Here is a 13,398-nt window from a genome sequence, read left to right on the forward strand (position 1 = left end):
CAGAACTTTACAGGGCTGTTGTGAGAAGCTAAGGAGACCATTTGAGTAAACCACACAGGGCAGGGCCAGCCCATAATAAGTCCTCAGTAAGTGACAGCCATTATAGAGACTATTATGGGCATCCTTCCTGCAGGTGACCAGGCCTACAAGAGGACACTCTGCACCTGACCTATCTGGTTCTGAGCCTTGACTTTATCATGCCCTCTCTTGGGGACTGTGGGCAAGTGGCTTGACCCCTCTGTGCTTCAGGGTGTCCCCCTCTTAGAGTTGTTGGAAGGTTAAATAAGTCCTCACATGAAAGCTTGCCCCACAGTGCCTGTCACACGTCACTGCATGTTTGTTCTCTTTATTGTCATTGCTGTGGTTTTCCCGGTGATTCCTGATCTGCGTGAGGCTGCATTGAGATTTGGGCAGGTTGGGGCAGTCCACTGGGAAATGCCGGTACTGTCCAGGCCTGGAGGTCACCCCAAGGAGCCCTGTAATCAGCTGTAATCAGCCAGTTCTGCCCCACCCCCACCCTCCCTGGGTATATCAGAGCTGGTCTGGCCCCAGGCTCTGTTGAGGCCAAGGGAGGCCGAGCTCTAGGCACCATGGGGAAGGCAGTGAGTGGGGTCCTGGGCTGGGGGCTTGGGGTGGGGGCAGGGTCCCAGTGACATCTAATGCCTCCCTTGTCCCACCTCATCTCCCAGGAGAATTACGAGCTCTACTCAGTGGAGCTGGGGCCTGGCCCTGGTGGGGACATGGCCGCCAAGATGAGCAAGAAGAAGGCCGGCGGTGGGGGAGGCAAGAGGAAAGAGAAACTGGAGAATATGAAGAAGGAGATGGAGATTGTGAGCATCGGGCCAGGCGGCTGCGGGGCTGGGGACTGGGCTGGGAACTAGGCAGTGGGCAGGGGTGGGCGCTGGCAAGAGCCAGACAGCAGTGTCCTGTCGCCCACCTCCCAGAACGATCATCAGCTGTCAGTGGCAGAGCTGGAACAGAAGTACAAGACCAGTGCCACCAAGGTGAGCCGGGGCTGCGGAGGAGAAGGCACCGCAAGGGCAAGAGGGGGAGAGAGGACAGGAGAGCGTTAGGGGTTAATCTCAAAGAGAGACAGAGACAGGGAGGGGCAGAGACATGGAGAGAGGAGTGGGGAGAGAGAACAGGAAGAGAGACAGGAGGGAGGGAGGAAGGAGGGGGGAGAGGAAGAGGAAGAGGGACAAGACAGAGAGAGATGGGGGAGAGGGGAAGGGGGAAGGAGACGGAGGCAGAGGGTGCATGGTGACAGGAAGGCCCTGTGACCTCCACCACAGTCCACCCCTCTGTCCCCAGGGCCTGTCTGCGAGCCTGGCAGCTGAGCTGCTGCTGCGGGATGGGCCCAACGCACTGAGGCCACCGCGGGGCACACCAGAGTATGTCAAGTTTGCCCGGCAGCTGGCAGGAGGCCTGCAATGCCTCATGTGGGTGGCTGCTGCCATCTGCCTCATCGCCTTTGCCATCCAGGCCAGCGAGGGTGACCTCACCACTGACGACAACGTGAGTGGTGGGCCCTGCAGGCCAGACACAGGATACAGGGATCTTCGGGACAGAGAACATTGAGCCTGGGACTCAGGACAAAGGGAACATAGGATGGGGATTCAGAGCATAGAGATGCCGTTCTGTGTCGTGGACCCTGAGGAGACACTGGGATGTGAGACACACCCAGGAACATAGGTCACAGGGACGTTGGGGATGAGTCTTGGGTGAACCCATCTTGATGGAATGTGAAGACATAGGAATGCAATATGTAAGAATATGGGACTTGGGAAACAGAAGATATAAGACAAACTAAGGCCACAGGACACAGGGACATTAGGACTTCATATGAGACACCAGGGACATAAGGCACATGAGCCATAGGACAAAGCACATGGAGAGATATAAGACACCAGACATAGAAGCAGACAGAGGAAATGGAGATGCAGGACAAAGGGATGTTTGATACACAACAGGGTCAGAAAAAGGACATGGGGACTCGGGGACATTTATGACATTGGGCAGAGGCTTGAAAAGTCATAGGACAGGTGACAAGGAATGGGGACTAAGAGGTACATAGATGTGGGGACTGAGAATTTAGCATAAGGTCTGTGATACACAAGCACACGGATATGGGGACATGGGGACACAGGGACTATTGGGTGTAGGAGATGCAGAGGGTGGCACCCAGATTGTAGAAGAGACAGAAACATGAGGAGATATAGGACATGGACATGGCCATAACAGACTTGGGAGACACAAGAAAAGGGAACACATATGACGAAGGAACACAGACACGGGTCACAAGCCACAGGAGATGGGACCATGGGAAGACCCAGAATTCAGGAGCCCAAGGACCCGGGGCAGGAGGGACTGGAATACAGCATAGGTGAGCGTGACGTGCACAACCTGCTGGTGGGTCTCAGACCAAGGGAACAGTACTGAGGTTTCCTAGTAGTGGGAAACCACAGAGGTGACCCCAAGGATTCCAGGGGCCAGGGAATGGGGCGTGGTCTTGGGCAAGAAGCGTCTAAGGCCTAACATGTAACCCCAGCCCCTTTACTCCTCCTGCAGCTCTACCTGGCCATCGCCCTCATTGCTGTGGTCGTGGTCACTGGCTGCTTCGGCTACTATCAGGAGTTCAAGAGCACCAACATCATCGCCAGCTTTAAGAACCTTGTGCCCCAGGTGGGTCCCCAGGCCCTGCCTCTTCAGATTCCAGAAGCTCCAGACCCACTCAGGCAGGATCCTGGCAGGATCCTCTTCCATCAGGCCCACCCTGCCCTTAACTCTGACCTCCATATCTCCACTAGGGCCTCAACTGTCCCCATGTTCACCTCCCCACATCCTTTTACACTCAGCAACCTTCACCTCTACCCCTGCCTGTTCTATTCTGGTGCCCCTGCCCCACAGCAAGCCACTGTGATACGAGATGGGGACAAGTTCCAGATCAACGCAGATCAGCTGGTGGTGGGTGACCTGGTGGAGATGAAAGGTGGGGACCGCGTGCCAGCTGACATCCGCATCCTGGCAGCCCAGGGTTGCAAGGTGGACAACTCCTCACTCACCGGAGAGTCTGAGCCACAGACCCGCTCACCGGAGTGTACCCACGAGAGCCCACTGGAGACCCGCAACATCGCCTTCTTCTCTACCATGTGTCTTGAGGGTCTGTGGAGCCCCTTCCCACCCGTTCAGTAGCCACACGGCCTCCATGCTTCCCTTACGGCCCCGCTGGCTCTTCTACTGTGTTCTGTGGCATGTTCCTCCCACCCCACATGACTGCCACCTCTCCAGGGCACACTGACTCTATCACCTTCTATAACTACCCCATTCCTGCTGCCTCTGTTGTCTCCACACTGCCCCACACTCAGTGCCCGCTGTGAAGCCCACCCCCACTGCTGCCAACCCCACCCTGAGCCCCTCTTGGCCCACTGCAGGCACAGCGCAGGGCCTGGTGGTGAACACGGGTGACCGCACCATCATTGGGCGCATTGCATCCCTGGCCTCAGGAGTGGAAAACGAGAAGACGCCCATTGCTATCGAGATTGAACATTTTGTGGACATCATCGCAGGCCTCGCCATCCTCTTTGGCGCCACGTTTTTTGTGGTGGCCATGTGCATAGGCTACACCTTCCTGCGGGCCATGGTCTTCTTCATGGCCATTGTGGTGGCCTATGTGCCTGAGGGACTGCTGGCTACTGTCACAGTGAGTGAGGAGGCCAAGGGGGTACAGGGAGCTGAGAGTCTGTCCATCTGTTTATTTATTCATCCAGGCTTCCATCTCCTACCTTCCTATCTGTCCATCCATCCATGCACCTCCCCATCCACCCTCCACTTACCCATTATCTGTTCACTCAGCATTCGCCTGCTTCAGGCCATGTCCTGGGCCCCATATGAGGGCTCCGAGATGGACAGGGTCCTTGACTGGAGGAGGCTGAGGTCCCCTGTTGGCAGCTGCCCTGTAACCAGGCCTTACATAGTCACATGTAGTCCAAGAGTCACCCAGAGGAGGCTCAGGGGGTTCATTTTCTCATTTGATTGTGCTCATAATAGAACATGCAGAATCTCAGCTGGGACAGCTCGGGGTGTATCTGGGTGGTTAGGAAAGGCAACCCAAGTAGGAAGCACAGATTGGACAAAAGCTTGGTCTTTGTTTTGTTTTGTGTTTGGCAGAAGAATCTCGAACTTGAAACACTGTGGCTGGTGTGAAGGACTCCCCAGCGCTCTGAGTGGAGGAAAATGGGACTGCAAGCAGGAATTTGTCCCTGTGCCTGAGTTTTTCACCTCTCCCCAGGTCTGTCTGTCCCTGACAGCCAAACGGCTGGCCAGTAAGAACTGTGTAGTCAAAAACCTGGAAGCAGTGGAGACCCTGGGCTCTACATCGGTGATCTGCTCTGACAAGACTGGGACCCTCACTCAGAACCGCATGACTGTGTCCCATCTGTGGTTTGACAACCACATTCACACAGCTGACACCACGGAAGACCAGTCAGGTCTGAAGATGGGAGGGGACGAGTACTGGGACAGGATCCAGTGGATGGTGGAGATCTGAAGGGAGCCTGGGAAGGCTTTGCCTTAATGGGAAGGGGGTGGGACTCAGCAGGTTTGTGAAGGAGCACTATGTCTCACAGAAGGCTGAATATTGGGTCTAGAGACAGGGCTCTGAACTAGGGTCCCACTAGGCCTGGGGAGGCACTTCAACTTGAACGCAGGGGGAGGGGCTCGGTTCTGGTCTGGGAGATTCTCTCCCTGGCGCTGCCAGCCCGGGTGTCTGGTCTTCAGGACAGACTTTCGACCAGTCCTCGGAGACGTGGCGGGCGTTGTGCCGCGTGCTCACCCTGTGCAACCGCGCCGCCTTCAAGTCCGGCCAGGACGCCGTGCCGGTGCCCAAGGTGAGATACTGGGGGACGCGGGGGCATGCTGGGAACTTGGTGAAGCCAGGTTCGATCCTGACGATCGGTCCCCATCCCAGCGCATCGTGATTGGAGACGCGTCGGAGACTGCGCTGCTCAAGTTCTCCGAGCTGACGCTGGGCAACGCCATGGGCTACCGCGATCGCTTCCCCAAAGTCTGTGAGATCCCCTTCAACTCCACCAACAAGTTCCAGGTGTGCAGCCTGAGCGCCCCGCCCCGCCAGGGTCCTGGCCCGCCCACTTCTGGCCCCACCCACAGTTAGGGCGGGCCTACGCCGCTGTCAGTATGGCTTTTCTGCAGGGTCCTAACCATCCCTCGCCCTGCCCACAGCCCCGACCCCCCTATGGTTAGGTCCCGCCTACATCTAAGCCTCCTCTCTGGTCCCTCGCAGCAGGGACATCCCCTCTCCGAGAGAATCTTGGTATCAGGTTACCCGTGAGTAGTAAGCCATCAAATCCTGTTTCCAGCCCAACTCCACATCCTAATTCTGCCCATTCCTTGTGCTCCGGACCCTGCTCTGAGCCTGGCCCCGCCTAGCCCTCAGCCTCTACCTAAGACCGGCCCAGCACTCAAGGCCTTCACCTTCTCTCTCCCCAAGACCCTTCAGGCCGCGCCCCTCGCCCCCAACTCCGCCCCCATCCTCCGTGGCCGCCCACAGCCCCGCCCTTCCCTGCCCACAGCTGTCCATCCACACACTGGAGGACCCGCGCGACCCGCGGCACTTGCTGGTGATGAAGGGCGCCCCCGAGCGCGTGCTGGAGCGCTGCAGTTCTATCCTTATCAAGGGCCAGGAGCTGCCGCTGGACGAGCAATGGCGGGAGGCTTTCCAGACTGCCTACCTCAGCCTGGGGGGCCTGGGCGAACGCGTGCTCGGTGAGACTCGCCTTGGGTGGGTTACCCGGTGTGCGAGGAGGAGCTAGCACAGACCCTGTCCAGCCGTCCCTGTCCAGCCTTCCCGGCCCAGCGCTGAGCCTGCCCTTTCTCATCTGATCTGCCCCAGTCCACACATTCACCTTTAACTTTCTCTGTCTCAGTCCTGACCTCTGTCTAGCTTCAATTTCTGACCCAGTCTCTCCACTCTGGTCCTCACCCTGACCATCCTCCTCCTTACCTAACCCGTGACCCCATGATTTTTTTTCCAGCCCTTGCCCCTACTTCCACTTTCCAGGTCCCCCTATTGACCCTTTGACCTTCCCCAGGCCCTGTCTCAACTCAGGACTCCCCCATCCCAAATCCTTGTCCCAACCTTTAGCCTCCTTCAATTTTTGTCTTGACCCCTTATACTTCCCTAACCCCTGCCTTGACCCTGGAAGGTACAGACTTGTGGTCCAATTCTTTCTTTCTTTCTTTCTTTCTTTCTTTCTTTCTTTCTTTCTTTCTTTCTTTCTTTCTTTCTTTCTTTCTTTCTTTCTTTCTTTCTTTCTTTCTTTCTTTCTTTCTTTNTTCCTTCCTTCCTTCCTTCCTTCCTTCCTTCCCTCCCTCCCTCCCTCCCTCCCTCCCTCCCTCCTTCCTTCCTTCCTTCCTTCCTTCCTTCCTTCCTTCCTTCCATCCTTCCTTCCCTTGCTGTGTGACCTCTGGCAAGAAATCTTCCCTCGTGTTGGGCCTGTGGTGCATGCTTGTAATCCCAGCAGCTTGGCAGGCTAAGGCAGGATTGCAATTTCAAAGTCAGCCTCAGCAATTTAGCAGATCTTGTCCCAAAATAAAATTTAAAAACAAAACAAAACAAAAAACAAAACAAAACAAACAAACAAACAAAAAAAGGCTGGGGATGTAGCTCAGTGGTTAAGCCCCCCTGGGTTCAATCCATGGTACCAAAAAAAAAAAAAAAAAGTTTCCTTCCCCAACCCTCAGTTTCCTTATCTGCAAGATGAGGGTGTGCCTCACAGAGTGGTTGCAGGAATGGATTCAGATAACATGCTGGGCATCCACAGGTGCTTGGTGCAAGGTGCCTGGTTATTTTGCTCATCTCCGGGGCTTGCTAGAGTAGGTCTGCCCAGGACTCCTCTTTCATTTCCCTATTTTCTGGTAGGTTTCTGCCAGCTCTACTTGAATGAGAAGGACTACCCACCTGGCTATGCCTTCGACGTGGAGGCCATGAACTTTCCAAGTAGTGGCCTCTGTTTTGCGGGACTCGTATCCATGATTGACCCACCCCGGGCCACTGTTCCTGATGCTGTGCTCAAGTGCCGCACAGCAGGCATCCGGGTATGCCACTGGGGAGAGGACCAGGCAGTGATGAGGACAGAGGGTAGCAGTATTTGGGAATGTGGAAACCCAGTGGCAGAACCCTCCTGAAACTGGCTTGAATAGAATATATTCGTTCATGATGCTGAAAGGTTCCTAGGAATGTATCTTCAGGTACAGCTGAATCCAGGTGCTCCATATTATTAGGAATTTGCTCATGTCTCAGGTCTATGTTTCTCTCTGCTGGCTTTATTCCCAAGAAGTTGCTCAATTTGGATGGGTAAAGATGACAACCTGCCTTCTCACCCCCAACAGCTTTAACTTTAACAGGGAGTTCCCACCTGTCCTGCCAGATTGGGTCACATGTTCATTCCTGAACCAGTCATCATGGTTGGAGGATAGCATACCTGCCCAATCTAGAAACCTCATTTCAACTAATGGTCTGGGGGACAGAGATGGTTCCTCAATGACAAATCAAGGGTGGAAGAGCCATTGCTGAGCAAATCATCCCCAAGCCCTTCCTCAGGTCTCCAAGGCCCTATAAGCTCTGGGCCTTGCTCCCACTCTGGGCTCATTCCTTAGCCCTTTTCCCTCATTCACACCAGTTGTGCTGTTCTTGCTTTTCCTCCAACAGTTCAGGCATATTCTCACCTCCTGGCTTTGGATTTACTCTCTGCCAGAAATGCTCTTCTTAAAGATTTTTCTCACCTCCTTCTGATCTCTGCTCAGATGTTACCTACTCAGTGGGGACTTCCCTAGGCACAATTAACCTGAGCCACCACTTCCTTCACTGAGGTTGTTTTCCTCCCTCCTTCTAAACATGCCATATCACTTATTTATTTTGCCTGTTTACTGTCTATCCCACCAGAATGTCAGCTCCACAAAGTACAGGAGTACTTTCCTCACACTTGGTTGAATAAATGAGTGTATCAGCAGATGCCTATGGGGAGGACAGGGAGACTGGGTTGATCGAAAGGTGTCAAGGATCCGCTGGTCCCCCCACAGGTGATCATGGTGACAGGTGACCATCCCATCACAGCCAAGGCCATCGCAGCCAGTGTGGGCATCATCTCGGAAGGCAGTGAGACAGTGGAGGACATTGCTGCCCGCCTCCGTGTGCCTGTGGACCAGGTTAATCGGAAGTAAGTCCCCCTCAGCCCTCGCCATGGTTCTCCCACAGGCTCCAGCTGAGAGCCTCCCACCCCCTCTCCAGGGATGCCCGCGCCTGTGTGATCAATGGCATGCAGCTGAAGGACATGGACCCATCAGAGCTGGTCGAGGCCCTGCGCACACACCCTGAGATGGTGTTTGCTCGCACCAGTCCCCAGCAGAAGCTGGTGATTGTGGAGAGTTGCCAGAGACTGGTGAGACCCTGCTGACGAGGCTGGGCAGATGGCGGGGCAGGCCTTGGGCTGGCGTCTCTCTGACTCTCCACCCACCTGTACCCATGACTTGCAGGGAGCAATTGTGGCCGTAACAGGGGATGGTGTGAACGACTCCCCGGCCCTGAAGAAGGCAGACATTGGCGTAGCCATGGGCATTGCTGGCTCAGATGCTGCTAAAAACGCAGCTGACATGATCCTGCTGGATGACAACTTTGCCTCCATTGTGACGGGTGTGGAACAAGGTCTGGTCTGGCTAGGGAAGGGAAGGCTGTGTAGGTGCAGGTGGCAGTGGGCTGCCAGGAAGCTGAGGTGCCTGCTGTACCCCCACAGGCCGACTGATCTTCGACAATCTGAAAAAGTCCATTGCCTACACCCTGACCAAGAACATCCCGGAACTGACCCCCTACCTCATTTACATCACTGTCAGTGTGCCGCTACCCCTCGGGTGCATCACCATCCTGTTCATAGAGCTCTGCACCGACATTGTGAGTCTACAGTCCCAACGCCCCACCCTACCCATGGTCACCACATACACTCTTGGACACAGAATGACAGGACATAGGCACATATCAATAGGTGGCCAGGCCTGGTCAGACACACAGGTGGACACTCAGGAGGCATGCAGAGACCATGGACATAAGGGACTCATGGAAATCCGGACAGAGATGTTAACAGATATCTGGCCAAACATGGATCACAGACAGACATCCCAAAATAGATATGGACAGACAAACCCCTTAAAATAGACCATCCACAGATACAGCCCCAAATGTAGCCAGGTACATGGCCATGTTGACACGCTTATTAGTTTAGTCTCTACTCTGGCCCTGCCCATGGTAATTTACTCAATGTTGTCCTTATGAGCACCCTGTGAGATGATTCTATTGTTCCCATTTTGCTGATGAGGTCATTGAGGCATAGACTGGGCTTGCCGCAGGTCACACAACTAGTAAGTGGCATATCCGGGATATGAGTCTGGGCAGGCAGGTGCCCCAGGCCTGTGCACTTGATCAGTATACTCTGCTGCAACTGTGTCACAGGACCGTCAGTGAGGGTGTGGGGCAGGAGACACAGGGACACTGAGGAACTGAAGAGATACAGAGTGACAAAATAGCATTGGAGCAGGGACACACAAAAGTAGGGAGACAGTTATAGAGAAAGAGGCTAGAGACAAAGAAACAGATGAAGAGACAGGAAGTGAAAAAGAACTACAAGGAAGCAGAGAGGCCCAGACTGGATGCCCCCAGAGACCAGAGAACAAACTAGATGACAGAGAAGGAAAAGGAGATGAGCGAGGGAGGGGGGAAGAGGAGGGGAGAGAATGCATGTGACCAAAGGACAAAAGCGGACATTCTTATGGAGATGGACTCCAGGAACACGTGGCCAGACATGCCAGAACTCCCATGGGGGCAGCTGGACCCTCGATGTCCAGGCAGGTGTGGTCATGTGGTCACTGCAGGTCCTGCCGCCTAACCTCAGTCTTGTTCTTTCCAAGGGGCTGTAGTGGGGCAACTTTAGAGTATGGGGGACAGGAGCCCAGGCAAATCCTCAGCCCTTGTTTCTTCTGCTCCTGGCTAGTTCCCATCTGTGTCCTTGGCATATGAGAAGGCTGAGAGTGATATCATGCATCTGCGACCACGGAACCCAAAGCGAGACCGACTGGTCAATGAGCCCCTGGCTGCCTACTCCTACTTCCAGATTGGTGAGTGCCCATGGGGCCAGGACGGGGCTCCCCAACTTGCTCTGGCTCGCAGTGCTTGTTTTCTGTGTCTCTCTGGTCCCCTTCTCTCGTGTCAACTCTGTCGTGGGTTCTTTTGGTATATCTTTCTTTCCTCTGTTCCTGTCTCTCTGTGCCTCTGTCTCCTGTGTTCCTAATGATCTCTCTTGGGGTCTTTGCTCTTCCTGTGTCCCTGCCTCTGACTCCACGTCTGTGTTTCTGTCCATATGGACTGTTTCGACATCACTGGCTGTGTGTTCTGGACCTTCTTTGTGTACCTGTCTCCATCTCTGTTCCTGTCCCTCCTTGTGTCTCCTTGCCTGTCTTCCAGGTGCCATCCAATCATTTGCTGGCTTCGCTGACTACTTCACAGCCATGGCCCAGGAGGGCTGGTTCCCTCTGCTGTGTGTGGGGCTGCGGCCACAGTGGGAGGACCATCACCTACAAGATCTGCAGGACAGCTATGGCCAGGAGTGGGTGAGCCCCTTTTCCGTCCTATTCCATTGCTCCCTCTTTCCCAGTGACATCCACCTGTGTGGTCCATACTCACTGCCCACACAGAACTGAGTTCAGCCACAGCATCCCAGGCACCCAAACTCTCTTCCAATTCTGGGGGAAGGGCCCTTTCCCAAACCATCTGTGGCTCTATGCCCTGCTCCTGATGCCCACAGCTGCAGAGGGGCCTCTCCCTTCCCTAATAGCAGCACAGCATCTTAGGTGTGGAAGTTCTTGTCTTGTCATTTTCCTTGCAGTGTCCCTCACACTCAGTACTGGTGTGAGTGTCCCATTTCAATGAAGGTCTGGAGCACAGTGAGGCTAGATGTGGCTACCAGATGTGTTTAGTTTGCTCTAAAGAATAACAGAATACAGATCAGGATAATACTGTCATGGTTAAGAATGAAGATCTTGGAGTCAGATTGCCTGGATTCATGATCTGGCACACACTCCACGAGCTGTGTGACACTGGGCAAGTAGCTTTGCCTCTGGTCTCATCTTTCTTACCTATAAAGTGGGCATAATACTAATGTCTACCTCAGTGATTTTCAATTTGTTACTGGAACAGCAGCAACAGTATTATCTGAGAAATGCCAATGACCCCTCTGGTGTCAGAAACTCTGGGGGTGGGGCCTGGGAGCCTGTTTTAAGCAGCCCTTCCCAGAGTCTGATGCATCCTGCAGACTGAGTACCACCCATCTACCTACCGCATAGGGTTGCTGGGAGGATGGAATGAAAATGACACACAGGAACACTGGCTGCCTGGAGCACAGTAGCTGCTCCCTACACAATTAGCTGCTATTAAAATGAGCTGTGTTGAGGAAAGGGACTGCATGGTGGCTGTACTGGAAGTGGGGCATATGCCCTGTGTTCCCTAACAGCCCTCCTGGCCACTTCCCTAATTTTGCCATCTGCCCGCCCCTGGAGTCACTGGACTTTGCAAATCCTGCCTCGAGGTTCCCATTTTCTTTTCCCCTTCTTTTGGTTGCCTGAGAAATCTGTCTTCTCGGTTCACTTTGAAGCAATCTAGCCTGGCCTACTGTGTCAAGTTGTCCAAGTTTGCTAGACTCTCAAACCTCTAAGATGCTGCATCTTTCCCTTCCCCTAAGCCCAGTCCCTGATGTGAGGGGAAAGGTGCATTTAGGGGCTCGTGGCTCAGGACCTTGGTGCCCTGCGGAGGCTCTGTGATGGGCTCAGGCTAATTTGTCTCCTTCTTGTCCAGACATTTGGACAGCGCCTGTACCAGCAGTACACCTGCTATACTGTGTTCTTCATCAGCATTGAGATGTGCCAGATCGCTGATGTCCTCATCCGCAAGACACGCCGCCTCTCTGCTTTTCAGCAGGGCTTTTTCAGGTGTCCCTAGCTGACCCCAGCCCCCATCCCATCCCCATCCCTGGTCACAAGTCCCATCAGACCCAGATGAGGGCTCACTAAGCCAGCAAATGCCAGTACCATTGGATACCCAAACCTTCCTATCAGTTGACCAGTTGCTCTCCCATGTGCCTCTCAGCTGGCCCTTCCGTGTTTCCTAAAGGGCTGATGCTAATAGGGCCAGCTCCCACTATTGGAGAGGCCTGGGCTGCTCCAGTGTCAGATGTGTAAACATCCCCTGTTGCCTCTGACAGTTGACCTGCCTTGACCCAGCACCCTGATTTCCATCTGGTCCCTGAGTCCTGTTGATCTATCTTCATCCCAAGTCTGCCAATCTGAGCCTGTTTCATTCTGCCCCACCTGCAGGAACAGGATCCTGGTGATTGCCATTGTGTTCCAGGTCTGCATTGGTTGCTTCCTGTGCTACTGCCCCGGAATGCCCAACATCTTCAACTTCATGCCCATTCGGTGAGGGGTGGTGAGGTGTAAGCAGAGGGATGGGGACACAGACCTTGGGATGGCCTTCACCTTGCCATCTTGCCTGTGCTTCAGGTTTCAGTGGTGGCTGGTCCCCATGCCCTTTGGTCTCCTCATCTTCGTCTACGATGAGATCCGGAAACTTGGAGTTCGCTGTTGCCCAGGGAGTGAGTGTGGAACTGGGGGGATGGAGGCAGGGGGCTGAAACATTCTCAGAGGTGCTGCCCTGACTTTGATCTTCGACACTTGACCTCCAAGCCTTCCGTATCAAATTGGAATTTCATAACCTCTGAGGCCACTGTTCCCTCTGACAGGCACCCCCAGCTCTGAGACTCCTTTCTCCCTCTCTCCTCCAGGCTGGTGGGACCAGGAGCTTTACTATTAGAGGGCAGGCTGCCTTCAGGCCATCCCTGCATCCAGCACAGGCCAGTGAGCATGGGGCTCACAGGACCTTCTGGAAGACCACCAAATCATCTGTATAATCAAGAGTCCCAGCCCTACCCATGTCTGCTTCTGAGCTATGGCACCCCAACCTTGAAGGGGCTCTATTCACTGCTCTTCCCCACCCCAAGCTCCCTTCCTCCTGGGGAAGCAGTCCCTAGGCGCTGGCTGCTCCTGGTGAGATGTGCTTGTCCTTGGGACACCAGGCTGGGCAAGAGGGCTGCCTGGGACTCTTCGTTAAAAACACATATTAATGTTTAATAGTAATAAAACAATCCCCACATTGGCTATGCTTTTAATTGGTGCCAAGTGCTGTCTTAAGTGTTTTTCATCAGCGCCACTGACCTCTCACAGTACTACGGTACAGGGACTATTTATTCAGGGTTGCAGTCTCCTGGGCCTTGGACACAGCCTGGC

The 13,398-nt window shown here is 54.3% G+C and overlaps 1 protein-coding gene across 1 annotated transcript; it reads left to right on the top strand.

Moving 5' to 3' along the window:
* The first annotated feature begins 590 nt into the window (after positions 1 to 590).
* On the top strand, positions 591 to 13,284 carry Atp4a (ATPase H+/K+ transporting subunit alpha). The gene is made up of 22 exons (XM_015497121.2): positions 591 to 602; positions 690 to 830; positions 945 to 1,004; positions 1,312 to 1,515; positions 2,569 to 2,682; positions 2,908 to 3,160; positions 3,432 to 3,700; positions 4,289 to 4,487; positions 4,777 to 4,886; positions 4,967 to 5,101; positions 5,589 to 5,781; positions 6,938 to 7,113; positions 8,098 to 8,234; positions 8,306 to 8,456; positions 8,551 to 8,719; positions 8,808 to 8,962; positions 10,056 to 10,179; positions 10,526 to 10,671; positions 11,912 to 12,045; positions 12,430 to 12,531; positions 12,616 to 12,707; positions 12,897 to 13,284. Exons 1-22 carry the CDS (start codon positions 591 to 593, stop codon positions 12,923 to 12,925), a joined length of 3,105 nt encoding a protein of 1,034 aa, XP_015352607.1. The 3' UTR covers positions 12,926 to 13,284.
* Positions 13,285 to 13,398: the final 114 nt, after the last annotated feature.

This window comes from Marmota marmota, unplaced genomic scaffold (genome assembly GCF_001458135.2).
Source record: "Marmota marmota marmota unplaced genomic scaffold, marMar, whole genome shotgun sequence".
Classification (NCBI taxonomy): domain Eukaryota; kingdom Metazoa; phylum Chordata; class Mammalia; order Rodentia; family Sciuridae; genus Marmota; species Marmota marmota.

Bases quoted from the DNA above. Each gene is read 5' to 3' on its own strand.
- Atp4a (XM_015497121.2), top strand. The intron at 831-944 runs GTGAGCATCGGG...CCCACCTCCCAG, and splicing joins TGAAGAAGGAGATGGAGATT to AACGATCATCAGCTGTCAGT. The intron at 8,963-10,055 runs GTGAGTCTACAG...GCTCCTGGCTAG, and splicing joins TAGAGCTCTGCACCGACATT to TTCCCATCTGTGTCCTTGGC.